At 39.9% G+C, this 20321-nt stretch overlaps 1 protein-coding gene across 1 annotated transcript; it reads right to left on the reverse strand.

The window, feature by feature from the left end:
* Positions 1–5: 5 nt before the first annotated feature.
* LOC137101133 (rab3 GTPase-activating protein non-catalytic subunit-like) lies at positions 6–18648 on the reverse strand. The gene is made up of 35 exons (XM_067479105.1): positions 18597–18648; positions 17631–17719; positions 17341–17461; positions 17176–17257; positions 16897–16944; positions 16709–16784; positions 16431–16532; positions 15440–15539; positions 14900–14998; positions 14427–14575; positions 13202–13281; positions 12506–12598; positions 12269–12408; positions 11891–12086; positions 11582–11725; positions 10518–10600; positions 10047–10111; positions 9871–9961; positions 9588–9715; positions 9255–9465; positions 8896–8993; positions 8614–8722; positions 8320–8480; positions 7999–8173; positions 7037–7216; positions 6717–6823; positions 6459–6525; positions 5535–5605; positions 5416–5451; positions 5132–5260; positions 3552–3767; positions 3064–3153; positions 2758–2982; positions 2457–2621; positions 6–859 (listed from the first exon to the last, which is right to left on the reverse strand). Exons 4-35 carry the CDS (start codon positions 17220–17222, stop codon positions 707–709), a joined length of 3834 nt encoding a protein of 1277 aa, XP_067335206.1. The 5' UTR covers positions 17223–17257; positions 17341–17461; positions 17631–17719; positions 18597–18648; the 3' UTR covers positions 6–706.
* Between the last annotated feature and the right edge of the window lie 1673 nt (positions 18649–20321).

Below are 20321 nucleotides of genomic sequence, written 5' to 3' on the forward strand. Positions count from 1 at the left end.
CAAGCTTGTCCGAAGCCACTTTATTCTGCTTTGGATTAGCCCAATGAGAGCGTGGGACTACAAAAAGGAGGCATACAGGCACAGCTAGTACAGTACTGCATATTAATAAAAAATAAGGTCCATATTTCCTTATGATACACTTGTCAGTGATAGGCAAACAGAAAGGAGATGCTGTCAACAGAACTCTGCGATGGCACATACAGGACATGCTGACATCTGATTTTAAAGTCAAAGAGAAAATGAGGGTGAAGTGACAAAGACGTGCCTCATTCCTTTTGAAACCAACTCATAAGTCTTAACTTTCCAATAATATGAGTTCTATATAATTTATGTTACATGCACAAAAATATGGATTAAAAAAGTTAAAAGCCTTACATATCTGCTCTGTGCCACTGCCTTTCTAAATTCTTTTATATTAACATAAGCTTAAAGACAAAATCCCTAAACCTCCTTTATGACAACGACAGAGGGTGTGAACATTATTTACCATCTTGACCCTTATAAGCTGCACACTCTGATTACACTTCAGGGCCACCACAGTCCACACTCTTGAGTCTTACAGACTAGTTTGAAAGGTTGTGTCTGTAGACAACGCCTACATAACTTCTCTCCTTTCAAACTTTTTTTTTTTTTTTTTTTAAAGTTAAATTATCTTTCTTATGTCTACTATGGTCTTCATGCCTTTCATAGTGGCTCTGACTTGGGGTCAGTCCTCAGTGGTGAGGACCTCCACAGCCTCTAGAAGGTGCAGGGCCAGGCTGTACTGGCCGTGGTTTTCTGGCAGGATTTCAATCAGACGGCCGACCAGTCGGCCTGTCTGGGCCAGGGGGACCATGGGGCACCGCAGCTCACTGGGGTCCTGCAGCAAGAAATACAAATCATATTCTAGACATTGTTAAATAGATTAGCCTTTTGATGTTAAACTCCATTATGAAAATAAGTCTTGAAACGCATAATTTTAGTACTGCTTAAACTGCATAGTACTATATTCAAAGGCGTATACCAAAAAAAAAAAACAACAACACAGGTGTCTTCTTTTTCTCTCAGTTCTGATTATATTTGGTCTAACTCCAATGCCATGCAGTTTCCATCTACCACCATGGTTCTTGGGTCTTAGTGTGGATATATCAGCATGCTCAGTGTCATCTCTAATTACATACACTATATTGCCAAAAGTATTGGCTCACCTGCCTTTAGACCCATATGAACTTTAGTGACGTCGGCCCACCCTTTGCAGCTATAACAGCTTCAACTCTTCTGGGAAGGCTTTCCACCAGGTTTAGTAGTGTGTTTATGAAATACATAATACACAGTGCTCGCAGTCTTCGCTCTAATTCATCCCATAAGGTTTTCTATCGGGTGGAGGTCAGGACTCTGTGCAGGCCTGTCAATTTCTTCCATACCAAACTCACTCATTCATGTCTTTATGGACCTTGCTTTGTGCAGCTGAATTCATTTATTTGGATGCGTGAGCAAATACTTTTGGCAATACAGTGTATGTGGTATGTCATAATCACCAAGAGAAAAAATATTTTAAGAAATTATTAGCAAAATACCCCCAAATTTTCTTTGGGGGGGATAATAAAAATAGTCTAAAAGACATTATCTTACATGTTTAAAACTGGACTTTCAGCAAATAATGTAAATTATTGTTGGTAACAAACAAACTAAATATTATATTTGAATATATATATATATACACTGGTATATTGTATTGAGATGTTTGCAGATGACAACTACATGATCTGTAGTGAGAGCATGCAGATGGTGGAGGAAAACCTAGAGAGGTGGAGGTAGCCTCTGGAAAATAGAGGAATGAAGGTGAGTCGCAGCAAGAAAGAATACATGTGTTTGAATGAGAGGGACCCAGGTGGAACGGTGAGGTTACAGGAAGCAGAGGTGAAGAAGGTGCAGGACTTTAAGTACTTAGGGTCAATGGTTCAGAGCAAATGAGAGTGTGGAAAAGAAATGAAGAGGTGAGTGCAAGCAGGTTGGAAAGTGTGGAGAAAAGGAAAGACGAATGAAAGGAAAGCAGGTTCAAGACAGTGGTGAGACCAGAGATGTTGTTCCGCTTAGAGACAGTGGCACTAAAGAAAAGACAGGAGGCAGAGCTGGAGGTAGCAGAGCTTAAGATGTTGAGGTTCTGTTTGGGAGTGACGAGGATGGACAGGATCAGGAATGAGGACATCAGAGGGACAGCTCATGTTAGATGTGTTGGAGATAAAGTCAGAGAGGACAGATTGGGGTGGTTTGGACATGTTTAGAGGAGAAACTGTGAATATATCGGTAGAAGGATGCTGAGTAGGAGGTCTAGAAGAAGATCAAAGAGGAGATTTATGGATGTAGTGAGAGAGGACATGAAGTTAGTTGTGTGAGAGAAGAGGACTCAGAGGACAGGGTTAGATGGAGGCACACGATTGAGTCAAAAATATAAGTAAAAGAGCTGCTGGTCTCACCATAGCCTTTAGCCATGTGCAGAGGGTGGGGGGCAGGCGTGCCAGCAACTCCATGGCAGCTTGTGTCTGGCTCTGGCTGTGAAGCAGTGAGTAGCTCAGCCTCTGTCCAGTCAGCACCAACAGCTGGGAGCCCAGAACGTCCTTATCCTCCACCTCTAACATCACCTGTGGGTAAAACCACACAGGAGGGATAGGAGGTTACAGTAGAGCAGTGTAGTTAGAATAAAGGTTTACCAAAGGTAGAGCAATCCTAGTTTAAGTATCTGTCCGCAGTAAAGACAGTAAACCACATTTCCCTGACCTCTTCCGCCCGGAAGTCTAGGCCCTGGTTGTAGAGCTCGCAGACCAGGTGCCGCCGCAGGATGTCAGGATTGACCTGCAGCAGAGAACCCAGCTCCAGACACAGTGAGGGCCACCAGTCGGCTTTAGGGCCACTAGAGGGCAGTGGGGGACACCCGGTACCAGAGACTGAACTGGAAGCATCATCTATAGCCTGCACCCAACTGGTTAGGACACGCAAGAGGAACTGAGAGTGGAGACACAGATCAGACAACAGTTATGGAGAATTGTTTTCTTCTCAGCCTGAGCATTTAAGTCCACCTCTTACCTCTTGTCGTAGTGAGACCAGGCCTGGGTCCATGTCTCCACTGGGCATCAGCTGGATTGATGTTAGGTCTCTGAAGAAAGCATTCTTACCCTGGAAATCATAAATACAGATTGCATCCGAGATTAATGAATGAATTAATGTTATTAGTGATATTATTAATGGGGGCAGCATGGGCTCAGTGGGCAGAGTCCCCGCCTACTGGACATAGGGCTGGAGGTTTGTGCACCGCCCTTCCCTCCCACATGTGGAAATGTCCCTGGGCAAGACACTAAACCATCAACAGCCCATCGCCAGCCATGCAGTTTTCATCTCTCTCGCTCTGTATATAAAATTATCATTAATAAAGTGTTACATTTTTACAAAGTATTAATACTATTATTCAAATCTAAAGCCTAAATTCAAAGTGATTTGTTAACATAACAAAGCTGTGTGGTGTGTGTGTTTGCGTCCACACGTACAGGAACCATTTTAACAGTCCGTCTCCTCACCTTGCTGTCAAACAGGCTCAGTGGTTTGACTTTCAGACAGAAAGTCATAGCAGCATGTAGCAGGGAAGCTAACAGGCAGTGGTGCTGCACGAGAGGGAAGTGGACACCTCTCTGCTCCACTGCCAGTGCAGCTATGGAGGCAGGGCCCTCTCCGCCGCACCACACCTCTTCCACAGACAGATCCGGGGCTGGAACCTCCTCCACTGCAGAGTCCGCCTGCATGATGAAGAAGAGAAGGTGAGGGAAAAGGCTGTGTACTAAAGACTAGGGTGACTCCTTTGCATTCACCTCTCACTTAACACAGCCAAGCACACTTTATAGTACATGCACACATTTTAAAGCCGCTCTTCATTCAAAACAGGCTTATTATTATTATATCAATAAGCGTGGTTGACATTCACTGAGCAAGAAGCCGGAGATTTTCTAGCCTCACGAGTATTTTGGAAACATTCAGAATTGAGAATGGAAAGTAACACCTCCAGATCACATATATTTAGAATGGGCTTTTCAGTGAAGTCCTCTTATATCTGGATATTTCATTCAGAGAAAAAGAATTTGTAGAATGTTTTGAATATTTGATAATTGAACATTATTAGATACGAATTGTGTTAGTTTTATGCTTGGAGAGTCTCTTCAAGCAAGCTATATAATATAAATGCAATGGATGATTCTCCATTGCATGGCTTGTTTAATAATGTAATACTATATTACTTGTGGTATTAGTAATATTGATATAATGTTAAGTAGTAGCAGCAGTAGCGCATTAGTAGTAATAGCAGGAAGAGCCCTTTTAAAATAAATTAGCAAATAACAAGCAATGGATGTCAGAAAAAAACGGAAATCCTTAATTTACAAAAGTATTTACACCTAGAAGCACTTGGCAATATTACAAGTTCAAATCTTCTTGGATAACAATCAGAATCCATCAGACCAGGATCTGGACAGTTTATCCCACTCATGTGCAGACTAGGAGGATAGAAAGAGTCCTGGTGGTTTCAAACTTCTATTCAAAAATTAAAACACGGTGCTCAGTTGGTCAGAGAAAAATGTAAAGCCTAAGAAATTGTTTTATACCCTGGTCCTTAGTTATTCCTCACCACAATTTTATTGTGTGTCCTTTCGTTTTCCTCACTAAACTGTTTTGCCATGGGTGGACTGGACTGGACTCCAGTAAAGCTCTAGACACATCAAGGATAACTGAAAGAAACCGCATTCTTCTCACCACAGGTTTGCTTTCATAAAGGAGACTTCAGTCTAAATTCTAAACATTTTAAAAGGTTATTTTCATTTTAATACTTTGGAATACTGAATGTAGATTGATATAGATTTAATCCATTTAAAATTAAATGTATAACACAAAAAATATGTGCTAAACGTAAAAGAATCTGTGGAGCATTCTTTTAAATTTGAAATCAAAATTTTAAAATAAAAATTTTATTCCATTTCACATTCAGAGCGAAAACTAGACGAACAAAGGAAAACAAGGGACTGTGGTGGCCAATGCTTCGTGCATGATTTTTGGGAGGCCCTGCTGATTATCCATGCTTTTTTTTTTTTTTTACATGAAACTTTTTACTTACATAATAACTGATAAAAGACAAAGGGCACCGAGTCCTAATCAAAACTTCAGTCACCTCCATGAGGATCTGCAGCAGCCGGACACAGCAGCCCAGGAAAGAAGTCATGGCTTTGTCTCCCATTCCAACATCCTGCAAACCAACACACACAAAGCTTAATACAGTTATTTTACATCTAAAATAATCTCACCAAGAGATCAAAAAATCTCCAAAATATCAAAGTGGCATTACAGTGGTCTATCTAGGATCACAATTAAAATTTGCATTGAAACATGTACTATACTCACCCGTCGACATAAGCGATCTTTGGGTGCTTTCCCTACCTAGAAAAACAAATGTATACAATCTATGTAGTTCCTCACAGATGACAAAGATACACAAGTTTTCTTAATACTGTGTGATTTACCTTCTCCATGAGGAAAGCTGCTGCTGAGAAGCGTTTTACAATGAATGTACTCCACATCATAGTAGAAATACCTATGAAGTTGATTCAATGAAGTTCAATGTTATGGCCTTAAGAAAGTACTGATTAACAAATAAAAGAAGAATCAACATACAAATCCATCTACCAGAAAAATCTGAACTTCTGAAAAGCATTTACAACTATAATCTGTCTGAATTTGTTAATTGTCTAATTTATCTGACAAAAGTAAAAGGAAAATATTTTTTTGATCAACTTCATTGTGTTTTGTAAATAAAAGCAAATTTAGAGTTTGATGTTTATAACAAACTCAAATCGGTATGTGGCCAACAGATCCAAGATCAGATGTGTATAACTGGATCTTTTCATCTTGGATCAGGTTATCTGGTTTTGTTGGCTCTTTATAGCCATTTGAGAAGTGGATTAGAAAAGCTAGATTTGAATCATCTGGGAAAAGTGTGCTGTGTTGTGGTTGTTGACTAGACCACATATATCAACACTATAATACAATGATAAAAGACAATTGAGGATTTTGATGTCTATTGATGATGATTGATAATATCTTTTTTTGTGGTGAATGTCATCAGATTGCTGCTGGTGACAGATTAATATTTTATCATTTTATTTAGACCCACCAACTGACACTTAACACACATCTCTTTTTACCATCATCCCAGTTTCAATGGTTTGCTCACATAAGAACATCCTTCAATGGATAAACTTCCTGATCTTCCCTTGAAATCTGAGAGATTATCCTGTTTACACAAACTAAACCTGAGAACAAACCTACTCCTGAGTAAGCTTGAGGTTGTGGACAACTATAGTTTAAAATATATTAATAGAATTCTAAAACGTATTACTTTACTAGACCTGTTATATATATAAAAACAACATTAGCAAGCCACTAACCTAATTGTATCTGTGGACTGGAGACCAGCCTCAAATGTTCCACAGCCCAGCACAAGTATCGACCCTCCTACAAAGAGAAGTAGGCATGAGTCCAGATTGAGGAACAGAGATAATAAGTTCTTTGATGGTCTTTAGACTTGAAAAAAAAAAGAAACAAACAAGTAATATTGTACAAGTAATATTGTACACTATTTAAAACTACTACATAAATACAAACAAAATGTTAGTTTATGCATTGTGCAATATGTGTATGTTTACCTCAGGGTCTTTGTTCCACTGCACCACATATTCCCAGCAGCAATGGGCGAAGAGCAAGTCAGGTGAGAGGGAGTGTGGGAACCGCTGACACACTGCCACTAACAGCTCTGTAAAACAGATTGAACAGTATTTACTTGTATTACACCGCTCAAGTAATTCTTTATGAATTTACAAAGATTGGTAACAAGACTAACAGACAAAGTAAAAAATTAAAGCCAATGTGTCATTAAATACCCAAACTTGTGTTTATAAGAGATAAGCATTTTAGTCAGTTCTTATCCACTTCATTGCAGCCGCTAGGTGTTTCTTTTAGACTTTACCTGCTGTTCTGTCAGTGTCTTCCAGGCTCTTCTCTTTCTCCTCTTTCCCTTTGTCTCCTGCCTTTTGCTCTAGTTTTTCATCTGCAGCTTTGCCTTCTTTCTTTTGGAGAATTTCCCTCAGTCTCTCAGGGGCCAAGTTGTGCCTGAAAACCCACTTGGAGACACTGTCAGCAATGCCACCTTACCAGAGAGACGTGAAATGAGAAACAAAATAAAAATGGAAGATTATGTCCCTTATTTAACCACAATGGGAAAATCTATACTAAAACAAAGAAAAAGGAAAAATAAAAAAATGTTACACTATGTCTAAAATGTTATTAAAAAAAATAATTTATGTTATTATGAAATAATGTTTAATAGACTAATGGTGCAGTAATGAAATGCTTCAGATCCCCTGGAATAATCTGATGTCTTCAGTATCACAGTAGTTCAGTAACTGTTGTCAGTACTTCCAACAATCCAAAAAGGCAAAACAGAATGGCACTTGCTTGCCAACTTTTAAATAGGCAACGCAAAGCGAGGCTTAATTTGCAGCCCACAGAGTAACTATGTATTTATGGGAACATGATACTTTCAGTTTCTTGATCAATTTATCTGTTCACATGAGTGAGTTAATGTTTGAAGTGACATTTTCCAAAATACTATGTTGAAAAAAATACAATAAAATCGTCTCAGGTAGTGCTGCCTTGATAATTTCTATAATCTTTCAAGATATTCTGATTTCTGGATCTTGCAGAAAAAACATTTTAACTTATATGCAAAAATTTTCATTTGTGTGAACAGAAACCTGGACTTCTTTTTTCTTTGAATAATAGTTTTAATAATAATAATAATAACTGTATAAAATATTATAATCAGTACTGAAACTGTCCCAGAATTACCATCACGAATCTTAAAACCCTTATTATCTCAGGCAGGTATCTCATAATTACGAGACAAGGATATTTTTGTTCACAGACTACCTGTGCCTCCTTCGAGCAGTGTTTTGATGGAGCACTGTGCTGCAGCGCCCCCTGCTGCTCCTTGAGGAGGAGGCACCAACAGTAGAGTCTGCAGTACCAGCACATCTTCCAGCTGACGAACACACACCACCCACTGCTCAAGCTCCAATGACACTGCCTCCCACTCTGACTGGAACTGTCACACACACATATAAAACAGATGAAGACTGTGAGGTTGGTTTTAACTTTTGAAAATATAAAAAAAACAAACAAACAATAAATTTCAATCATGTATATGCGACGGTGTGTGAGTGAGAGTGTGTGTGCGAGAGTCTTCTCTACCTGACTGTCACCATGGCTGGTGATGCTGGCTTTAGCAGCATGGTGAGCGACAAAGGCGGCGAGCAGAGCAGCAGCAGCATTATGGGACTGGATGCATGTAGAGCGCACCTGCTGCCACCAGGGGGAAACAGACTGAGGGTCCCATGACTCCTCTACAGCGCCTGGAGAGACAAACACAGTAGATTGTTATGCTTGTTTTTCATTCTTTAAATTAATACGTTTGAATAAATTGTAACCAAAGGCAAGTCAACATTTACTGTGTCCTATATAATTGAGAATTAAAAAAACAAATACCTTTCATGTTGCTTAGGGCGATGAGTAGCGTGTGCAGGTTTCTAACCGTTTCATCTGTTTTTTGTAGTACCTCCTTCTCCCTTTGCAACCACACGCTAAGCAACAATGACTGAGAGAATGTAAAAGTCAAATATATAATTTATAAGATGTCTCATTTTTATTTTTTGGTCTGCATATTTTCATTACTAACCTTGACTACAATTTTTACACCAATTTTACATTTGACTAAAGTCCTCCCAATTTCAGCCCATTTGATAAATCTATCTTTCCCCTTTATCTTACCAGTAGCTGCTGTGGACTCATGCCAGCCTGTTGCAGTGTGTCACAGACTTTATGCAGTGGGCTTTTACCACACAGACATCCCCAGAAAAGAAAGTTCCCTGCGAAGGACACAGAAGAGTGAAAAGTGACTTTTTTGTTGAATGAATCAACTTATGGCTAAAATAAGCCGTGAATAGACCCTAATCTGGGGAAAGGTACGGACAGTGGTGGTAACAAAAACGATGCAGCAAGGTGCTCTGTTTTGTAGAGTTCAATAGAAAAAAGGTAGTGCTATGCACCTCATGTTTACATCCTGAAAACGTGTTGAGGCTTAACTTAGTAAAAGTCACGACACAGAATATGCATTTATGTTGCAGTACCTAGCTGCTTCCATTCAGTGTCAGATCTGTGGACCACCTTCACCTCCCCATCCTCTGTGCATTCTACTTGAGAAAGAAAGGTCTGGACATTGAGGGGTAAGTCAGGCGAGTCCTGAGCAAAGGAAACACTAGGTCTTGAGGTGAGCTGGGCGTAGCGCTGCAAGGTGGGGCCGACACGAGACAATTCATCTTGTATGCCTTCTAGGGAGCCCTGTTGGGCGGGGAGAAAAACGTGTCTAGAAACATGAGGAATAAAAATGATCAGTACTAAAAGGTGAACACCAATAAGACCAATAAGAGTTTTTGTTTGTGTGTACATGTGTTTCTGCTCACATGTTCCATACAGGCCTTTGTGTCGGCAGTGAGGGCAGATTGCAACTGCTGGATGTCAGTGTAGAGCTGAAGCAGTTTCAGCTGAGAAGAGCAGATCTGGAGTAATGCTATATCCACTTCATTAGGCTCTGTGATGCAGAGATACACCACCAGAAAAGAGAAGATTGACATACAGCATGTATGTTACCAGTATAAAAGTATAAAGCATGAACTCTCTTCAAAACCACACGACACTTAAATTTTAACTTAGCAAACCATTTTTTTTGTTTTACTGATCCTCTACCTTGTTGCTTCAGAGTGTCATATAAAGTTGATGTAATGTTGGTGAGACAAGATACAGGAGCGTTCTTATTTAACAGCAGAGATTCTAGAGCCTAAAAGGAAATGCAAAGACTGCACTTAGTATTTTCCCAGCTAAACTGTGCAATCAGTTCAGTGTACAATGATCTTTATTCATACCTGCTTCTTAATGGCCGGGTGTTTGATATCCAGCAGCACACTGTTGGCTTCTTTCTCCAAAATATCTTAACAGAAAGGGTATGTACACAAACAGAAAAACAAAAATGCAAATCTTCATTCACTAAATACAGCAATACAATACAATCTACATCATCATTAATTTCAAGTGCCTATGAAACGTATACACCCCTTTTTTGACAAAAAGGTTAGCTAAATTTCCAAGTCACAGATTATCCCTTAGAGTACAGTTAAATTTAAAATTAAAGGAATATGACATCAGGTATAAATTGACTTTACACTTTTTACATTTCAAGAGATCTGTTTTCATTTGCACAGGAGTCATTTTTTGGTCATAAGAACAAAAAGAAAAATTATCTTGACCATGATTCAGTTAGGAAATAGTAAAAAAAAAAATAAAAGGTGAAAACTTCCAAGCAGATAAGGACTTTTTTTAGGCACTGTATATCTTACCAGGCTCAACATCCCTGCTCTTTAGTATAGCTGTCAGTCTCTTTAATAGGTGCATATCTTTGGCTCGCTCACTCTTCTTGTCACTGAAATGGAGAACACAGAAGCATTTTCTGTTTGAACTTTTCTGTTATGTTGTCTGTAGACTGACCTGAATGTGCTGGGGTGTGTAGAAGGCTTGAGAATTGTTGTTCAGTTATCTTATAATCACTCATAGGTGCACAAATAGAGAAAGTATATTAGGAATGGAGAGCACCGAGCACAGTAATTACTTACAGTGAGACATTTTTTCATGTTCAGATGTGCATTGCATCATAGTATTTGCAATGTAAAAGATTTCAAGAATAAACTGCAAAGTAAGTTGAAAACAATAGTCAGGATGCAAAGAAATGAAATGTTCCAATAATCCCCATCTCCTGTACAACAGGGAGAAAGCCAAGGTCCAACTGACCACTCTAATGTGTGCAGAGCGTGTGTGGTGTGGTTTTTATGTTGCAGACTGGTGCCATTGTCCTTTTTTCAATGTATTTTTTTTAGGTAGTATGTGGGACGATCACAGGTAAGAGCTGCCCTTTGGTACATCTGGCTTAACCACAAGTGCATCCTGCTGCTAATATGCCAATAACAAATGTCTTTGTGCCATTAACACGACATAAGAGACTTCATACATTTGGAACCATTATTCATAAAATACAATTGAATAATTATGTTTTAGGAATAACTGTTCCGCGCTTTAGTAAGTAGTGGATTTTTATTATACCATCACTTAAAGGAAGATGCTCCCCTGCCTAGCTGGGGCTACAGGGCTATATTTTATAACCTAGAATGATATACATTTACTCTGCTAGTTGATTGCACTCATTCTGCTTGTTGATAGCTACTAGATGACCCCATAAAAATAGATCCACAACCCATTTTGGGTCCCGACCCCATACAGTGTTTCCCAGTGTGGGAAAGACTCCTCTCCAAGATGGCAGGTTTTCAGATTTGCTTAAAACTGGCAAAAAGCAGGTCCACAACAGACTTAAGATTAATGTATGTATGCATTTCTGTGTCTGTCCACCAACCTGAGGGCCAGGTGGAAGGGGACATTCACTATCCTCAGAGCTCCTGTGGTGGGATCCAGTAGACACACCTGCTGTGTGTGGAGCTGCCAGCCCTTACTAGTCACACTGTTCACCCCCATCAGATGGTAACCAGCATAAAGCAACCTGGAAAGGCACACACAAACACACACTAAAGACAATATTTTACCTATATTTTAGTGTGCTATTCTCCACAGTATATGCATGATATGCCAAATACAGATGCAAAGGTCATGAATATTAACTGTAAAGGAAATAAACAACTTCATTATGAGAGTGTGCAGCATTTACCTGCAGTGTTTGCCTACAGTAAAAGCTCCAACTCGTGGCCCCTGCTGCATCCCCCACACCTCCAGAATTCCCCTGCGTGGGGCGTAAATGACCAGAAAGAGAGCGTGTCGTCTGGGAAGGGAAGCAGAGGGGGAGAACTCCCGATCACCTGGCTCCTCTGGAACCTGCAGCCAACCAAGCTGGGCATCTCTGTAACCTGCAGATAGGTTTATTTTCTGAATAGTTACCTTTACATAACAGTGACACACTACATATTTTCATGCTATGAAGCTCTAACCTTTTTCATTATGCGTTTAATACATCAAAAAGTTTAGTTTCCAAAACCACGATTTTCCAAATTTCTTCATCTGTGTTCTTTTCTTTCTACTTTTGATTTACCTTTCCACATGCGGATGCCAACACCTCTTGCCAGGTCCAGCAGTGTGACTCGCCCAAAGTCATCCGTCACTCCAGCCAACGTGTTGCAAGGGGACAGACAAATGGACTCTCCATGACGACGCGTGTCTGGAAGACCAAATCTGCACAAAAGGTCATGTTTAACTGAAAGGGTGAAAGAAGGGCAGCTACAAGCATCATATTGCCAATATCAATATGGTACGTCTGCATTTGTGTTACCTGATTCCTAAGGGTGTAGCAGGCTCCACCTTGGGCTTCTGTTTCTGAATAACCTCCTCTTCATTTTTGTTCCGGTTCCAACCTAACCACCCACTGAGAGGAAGGCCGACAAATTAAGGGTGACCAAAGTATACCGACGGTAATTAAGATGAGAGGTGGGTAGGAAACGACATAACAAGACTCAAGGGAGGATGTAAGCAGACATCTCCCTGTATGGATTAAGCTGAACTCAATCACCTTAATCCAGAGCAGAGAACATCCCACAATCATAAATATTGATCAGGCTGCTTTGTGCGGTTACAGTTGTTGATTGTGTACATTGGAGAATTTATTCCCCAAGCGTGTGGTCTATACAACAGTCTATACAATCTGAGATGAGGCTGGGGTGACTGTGGCACAGGAAGGCACAGCGGTTATCCACTAATGCCGCAGTTGTTGATTCGTCTGAGATGCCCGGTTCAATCCCACGTTGAAGTGTCCTTGAGCAAGACACTGAACGCCAACTTAGTTGCTCCCGGGGAGTGTTGGCCAGCTGCATAGCAGCTCCCCCATCGGTGTGCGAGTGTGTGTGTGATTGTGAGTGCAAATAGGTAGAAAAGCGCGATATAAGTGCAGGCTGTTTACCATTTGTGCCATTGGTGCTTCACTTACATTCTTACTTATTCTCATTACTGTATTTTTTGAGCTATTACTCACCTGGCAGCACTGAAGAGGGCTGAAGTTAGTTTGCTGGCCACAGCCAGAGCAACATGAGAAAGCAGAGGCTGGGAGCTTCCCTACGAAGACACAAGGAACAGCCACATGCTCTCATCAAAGTCTCAGAAATGGATTTTACAATGTCTCATAAAAAGTAATGTGTATGTCATGTACAAGGCCCAATTTCCAGAATACTTTTTTCTTAAATGAAATAAAAACATAAAACTGTGATTTGTTAATTTGCTTGGACCTTTATCTAAGGCAGCACGGTGGTGGAGTGATTATCACTGCCGCCTCAAAACTAGAGGGTCTCTGGCTCAAATCCCCAGCAAGCTGTGGCCTTATGGTCAAAGGTTTATTCATAGTTATGCGAGTCACAAATGCTGTAGCCACTGACCTTCACAGATTCAGATGTTTTAACCTTTGATTGATAACAGTTAGTCTTTATTGGCACAGAGAACCTCACGTCCATTTTACTTGAAAACAAACTGGAACATGGACTTCTCTGACCACAGAACGTATTCCACTGTCTTACAGTCTATCTGACATGACCAGACCCAGACGATTTGGTAAGATTTCTGCACAAGACTAAAGCATTGCTTCATTATTTTTTTAATGTTTTCAGTACTGTGTTTCCAAAGGACTTCTAAGTCCATGTGTCTATATTTATCTCAGTGGCATGCAATGTCACTTGAGAGCACTAAACTTCCAACTCATACTAACCTTTTTAGAAGAACAGTGTTTGTAGTTTCAATCTACAGTGCCCTGGAAAAGTACTCAAATTTTCAAATCTCAAGTTATAATCACAAGTTATAATTGGGATGTTTTTTTTATAACCTAATCCTGCTTTAAACTTCTCCACAACATTATCCCTGACCTGTCTGGTGTGTTCCTTGGACTTAATGATGCTATTTGTTCACTAATGTTCCCTAACTTCACAGAACAGCTGTATTTATACTGAGATTAAATTGCACACAGGTGGACTTTATTTACTAAGTAGGTGACAGACTAGGGGGCTGTCAAACTTTTCAGATATTTATGTGTAAAAGAAATTTGAAAACCATTTATCGCTTTCCTTTCACTTCACAATTATTTGCCACTTTGCGTTGGTCTATCACATAAAATCCCCCAAAATTATATTTTGGTTTGTGGTTGTAATGTGACAAAAAGTGGAAAAGTTTAAGGGGTTTAACACTTGCAAGGCACTGTAAGGTGTGACACTCACCTCTACAGCATAGTAAAAGCCTGTGTAAGGACCTCCTCCGACAGTGACATACTGGCTCATGGCAGGGGGGCTGCCTTTGACAGAAGCATTAAACCCCCCCAGGATAGAGGCATTCTTCATCTGGTCAAACACACACATCGTCATAACACCTAAGGAAGCGTGGACAAAAAGAGAACGTGTGGTTGGACATACAAGAATTGAACAATGTGGGTAAAAGAAAAGAAAATTGAACTAAATTAGTGCAAACAATGCAGCACTTTTCCGATGCAATCAACTAATTTTTAAACTGTAAGTAATGATATTTACCTTTTTAATCATTATAATCCTCATATGTAGAGATAAGATAAATAAATCTTGTATGCTGCTTATCCAAGAAGATTTTGTGAAAATTATAACCATTTGAAAATCTTATACCTGCAATGAAAAATACTCTTAACACTAATTCAGAATTGTTTCAAAGAACTGCAACTTACCCACACTACTGTGGTCCACAATGGTGTCCATGTCCTGCAAACCCCACTTCTTATAGGCCAGGGGAGGTGGCTGTATCACATCACTACCTGCTGCTGCAGCTAGAATAATTATGTAAGGACAAAAGGTAGCATTACTAAAGTTTTGACAGGAGATTTATTTTATCATCTATAGCCTGCTTTTAGTGAGCACATTTCTTTTTAATTTAGGGCAATTTAAAACTAAAGTAATGTTTTACTCAATTAGCATATTGCTAAGTACAGTAGGTGTACACACACCCACACACACACCACTACTCAGAAACTCTGCTGAAGCTTAACTAATAATACTCTACAGGTTGAATACACATCTATATGTGCATGAAGGTTTATTTCTCTGCAGTACCTGAAAGCCTTGTGGAAAACACTGCCCATTCAGCAAGTAAGTAAAGCACATATCATGTTAACACTCTGCAACAACACTCTAACATTCAAAACTAGAACCCTGCAACTCTCATCCTCACCCATAGGTAACATACATGAATACACTCTGGCACATACTACCTCTTGCAACTTGGTTTCTGCAGGCACGCAGAGATTGAAAGAGGCTGAAGCCATCAATGGTGACCAGAGCAGCAGGGTAGAGGATACTCAACTCCTCATGCTGTGGTAGGACAAAAATCAACAGAAGCACATTTGCTATAGAAGATGGTACATAATGTTCAAAACTCCGGAAAACAAGCATTAAAAATTAACCTTGAGTGTATCAAACATGCATCGTTCATGAATTAATCTCCACACTAGAGGAAATGTGTTTTTTTTGCTTTCCTGCTGATATTGACATGAGAAAACTGACATTACTCTCATGTCTGCACGCTCAATATAAAGCTTCTGCCGGCAGCTGGTTAGCTTAGATTAGCATGAACACCAGAAGCCGATAGGAAACAGCTCAGAGAGAAAGAAAACTTAGCCAAGTGTAAAAATGACACATTAGACACTAGGTTATTTCCATCTATTTATTATCTTAACCACTTATCATGTTAAGGCTCACTGGGGACTGGAGCTGATCCTAGATGTCATTTGGCAAACGGCAGTGTTCACGCCAAATGGGTCACCAGTCTATCCCAGGCCCAATAGAGAAATATATAGATATAGATAGAGATAGAGAGAGAGAGAGAGAGAGAGAGAGAGAAAACCTTCCAATCTCTCATTCACCCCTACGAGCAATTTAGTCTCCAATTAACCTAATATGCATATACACCGAGCAAACTCACACAAGCACAGGAAAAACGTGGAAAACATGAAAACTACATGCCAGGTTTTTTTCTCAATGGCCAAAAAAACTGATTCTGGGAGCCCTTTCATCACCGTGACATTGCTATGCAACCAGCAAATACTTGGTTACACAATCTAACTTCTTTTATTTTTCAGCTTTCTGATTGAACTCTTTACATGACAGTGTATAAGCCATGCTTTCTAAAATGTTGAATTATTCATTTAAACGTGAACATATTCATGCAGAATTCTGAAAGCAGTGTCTGGTGTGTACCATTACCTGCTCAGATACTCCAGGATGACGAGGGATCTCATATGTGCGACACTTGAGTCTCAATACAGGGTCTTCATGCAGCAGCTGAGCCAGGAGCAGAACCCCGTTCTGATGACATATAATCAGTTTTGCATTTGATATTTGCCATCTTGACTATTTATAAAGACTTTATTGAATGGTGTCCTGCATCCCTTTTCTGCTGATGGATGTCTTTCTTTACACAACATACAATAAAAGTGTACCCAAAGAGGAGAGAAAGGATTGTGCTGATAATGACAAGGTACCTCTGTGTAGAAGCGAACATAGCCAGAGCTAAATCCCACTACTACACACGTCCAGTCCGGTCGCCCTGTGGAACTCCTGAAAATACACACAAAACACACACACAGTTAAACAAGGTATAATCACACATGTCCAAACATACAAATACTTCTATTATTTCATTTCTAATATCCATACATGTATTTCTTACCTCTTTTGGCTGGCAAGGGGGATACAGATACAGCTGCTGACACATTCTCTGGAAACAACAGAACAAACACAAAGCAACATATGATCACTATGTGACTCATTTCTGTCTCTACACTCATGCATTATCTCATTTTTCATTTGTTTGTCACACAACTATCCCATTTATACAGTATCATCCTATTATATTACTTGTACTTAGATACATTGATTTCCCACTAAGGCTGTTTTGTTGTCTCTTCAGCATTTTATTTGTTCTCATAAAAACAGGATACTCTCTCACCCTTCTTCCGCACTGAGGACTCCAGTCCAAGACACACCCAGAGTCATCTCTTCTCGGCCGCTGTCATCTGTACGTCACTTAGCTGTAATCATTTAACAACACATTAAAGGAAACATTTGTCCTCTGTGAGCATAGAGAGGAAAATTTGTGTTTGAATCATCTGACCTGAGAGAAACGCTGCCCTCTGTTCATGGGCCACTACTAGGAGATCAGAGCAGGGAGACAGGGACACAACACAGTCCTGCAGCCACAGTCCACTCTGTCCTGAGGTCTCTTTCTCCACCTGCTGTGCAAATAAGAATGTCAGTGGGATGTGATCATTCTCTTAAATCTGCAAACACAAATTAGGAGAAAATATATTTTTCTTGTTTGATTCTTTTAATTCTCATTGTCTTTTGCTAGCAGTGAATGAATGAAAGCAGTGAATGAAATACAAAAATAAAAAAAAGACTGACTGTTGTGGCCGAAGCAGCTTCCTCCTCTTTGTTGTTAGTACTATCCCACGCTGACTCCCAGTCAGAAGTGTCCCAAGACAGCTCATTATCTGCTGATTTGAAATCATGACATAAAATCAGTAACTGGGAAAATTCAAAATTCAATCTTTACTTTAACACCAGACAACTATTTGCACAATCTCATTTCGGGTAACCAACAAAGAACAAACGTAACAGTGAGTAAAGTATTCCAAGAAGAGACCAAAATGACAGTTATCAAGAGGTGTACAATTACAGGATACAGCCGTAGCTGCGTAAATGGAAGCGTAGAAGCCCGCTGCTATTACATGAACACTGAAATGTAAACGTCAGTGTAGCAGTAACAGAAAATAAGACAAGAAGGACTGACGAAGATTATGTTACGAGAACAGGTGGTAAGAAAACATGTTGCTCTGAACATTTGCAATACATCACTTTTTGGTGCAGTGAAAAATTGTGTGTGTGTGTGTGTGTGTGATGGGGGGTAATATCCATGCACTAAAAGAGGGGGTTGTGTATTTCATGTTTTTTTTATGCACCAGTAAGAAGTAATGTTTAAGTGCTTTTCACAGGCATCATGCAGTAGTGTGTTCTGTTATGTTATGTGTGATGACTCATACCCAAAACAACAGGCTGATTTCTCCACCTGCTGCTGATGTTGCAAGTGCTGCATTATGTACTTTTTTATTTACCTTTAGTACTACATTATGCCATTTATCAGAAGATGCTTTTTAGGTATACGCAGTTTTAAAAAAAAGGCACTAAGCATTAATGTAGTTCATGATTACTGAATTAATCCAGCTGTAACCATCGAGTCAACTTTCATATCCCGTTGTTGCAGTATCATATCTAGCTACTCCTAGAGGTATCCGCTCAACTAAATTGTTTGGGGCTTCAGTTAATGCTGGTACATTTGTTCCATATATGCGTTTGCCCTGGGGACGTTACCTGTTTGGTTCTTATCCTCCACTGTCTCGGTTTTTTCGTTGTGGAACAAGTAGTCCCGGACCGGTTTAAGCTCTTGGAGGCGACAAAACTCCAATAAGCTGCAGGACATCTCTCTTCCGTCCCGTCAGGATCCCAGCAGCCAGACAATCAACCAGTTAGCTAGTCTGCTTGCTAACAGTCCAGCTGTGGAAGAACGGCGTTAGCTAAGCAGTTTGCACCTTGCTTTCGCGTTAACTTGATGACAACCTGTTTACAAAGGCAATGTTTCTCCCTTGTTTCAAACCATCGCCTACAGAAATAACAACACAAGTCCAACACTCTTATTTTTCTCAGTATTTGCGGTTCCCACCCAAGTCCCGATGAGGTGATGACACATCGTTAGCATAACAACAGTTTACTTCCGGGTTAAAGCTGAATCTTTTTTTTTTTCAAAATAAAGGTTGGGTAAGAAGCATTTGTTTTTGACGATAAGTCAAATTGCAGCATATTATAGATATTTTATAGTTAGTGCATTCAATACGGGAAGCCTACTGAATGTCTTATTAGCAAAAATGCATTGGTATGTTTTTTTCACCAGAGTGCAGCAGAGGATCATTTTCTTGTCTTGTGCCCCTTCTTCGTCCACGCTCACTAAGTTGTCAGTTTTTTAAGGTACACCTGACCAACATTAAAACATTCCTAAAATATTATAATGTTTGCTTTTTGTTCAGATTGTTTAATGAGGTCTGGATTCAAATTGATTCTGCTGCTACGCACTTCTCCTCTGGCCTTCTTTTCTAAGACTACCTGAACCATCACACACAAAGACACACGTTCAGTCATCAGTGTCTCTGTCTCTGTCTCTGTCTCTCTCTCTGCAGATCACTCTCTTGGAAACTAGCAAAAGTGTCATAGCTTTTTGTTTGCCATGTGGGCAAAAAAGGTAATCAGGAGGATGACTCAGCGTTGACCATGATTCATCAGCTTCTTTACCAGCAGAAATCTTTCTTCGAAGACTTAATTGAGAAACGTTGGACAGTGTTGGACTCTACTAATCTGAGGGTGGATAATACTATGAAAGATGTACTGGACTAAAGAAATAGACTACAATTTTTCACCAAAGGATTTAGAGGACACGTGTCCACGGTTGACTGCTTCTCTCGCCCTCTTGACAGCTGGGATAGGCTCCAGCCCCCTGTGACCCTAAATAGGATAAGTGGTTACAGCCAGTAGATGAATTGATGGATGGATGGATTGATCTAGATGACTTTAACAAAAGAATCTCTGGCCCCTTCAACCACTTTGAAATGCAATCTCAAGCAAGTTTGCCTCTGTATAGTCATGCTTAGATAAACTTTCTGTAAAAGCTGAGTATCTGGAGACTCAGCTAAAGAGAAATTACATCATTATTGATGGAGTCCCTATAGAAAAGAGTGAATCACGGCAAGAAACAGAAGAAAAGGTTCACCAACTACTGGTTGATAAATTAAAACTTGATCCCTAGTTGATTGGATTTGAATATGTTCACCGCAAAGAAAATGTGTGAGGAGCTAGGAAAACACTTAGAATTCAATTCAATTCAATTCAACTTTGGGAGACACTATGGGAGAAAACACACAGAGTTAATGACATACAGCAGTGACAATTGTGGGGTGAGAGGTGAGGAGAGAGCGAGAGGAGAATCACCAAGATCATTGTCAATGAGGATTTTAAAGACAATGTGAGCTGTGACCGAAAGTTAAGGAA

Source organism: Channa argus, chromosome 16 (assembly GCF_033026475.1).
Source record: "Channa argus isolate prfri chromosome 16, Channa argus male v1.0, whole genome shotgun sequence".
Taxonomy (NCBI): domain Eukaryota; kingdom Metazoa; phylum Chordata; class Actinopteri; order Anabantiformes; family Channidae; genus Channa; species Channa argus.

What these genes read in the sequence shown, in the direction of transcription:
- LOC137101133 (XM_067479105.1), bottom strand. Translation starts at nt 17,222, where the DNA reads ATGACTCTGGGTGTGTCTTGGACTGGAGTCCTCAGTGCGGAAGAAGG. An exon ending in TGGCATCCGCATGTGGAAAG is followed by an intron (nt 12,087 to 12,268) that starts GTAAATCAAAAG and finishes ACCTATCTGCAG; the next exon opens with GTTACAGAGATGCCCAGCTT. An exon ending in AGACACTGACAGAACAGCAG is followed by an intron (nt 6,824 to 7,036) that starts GTAAAGTCTAAA and finishes TCTGTTTTACAG; the next exon opens with AGCTGTTAGTGGCAGTGTGT.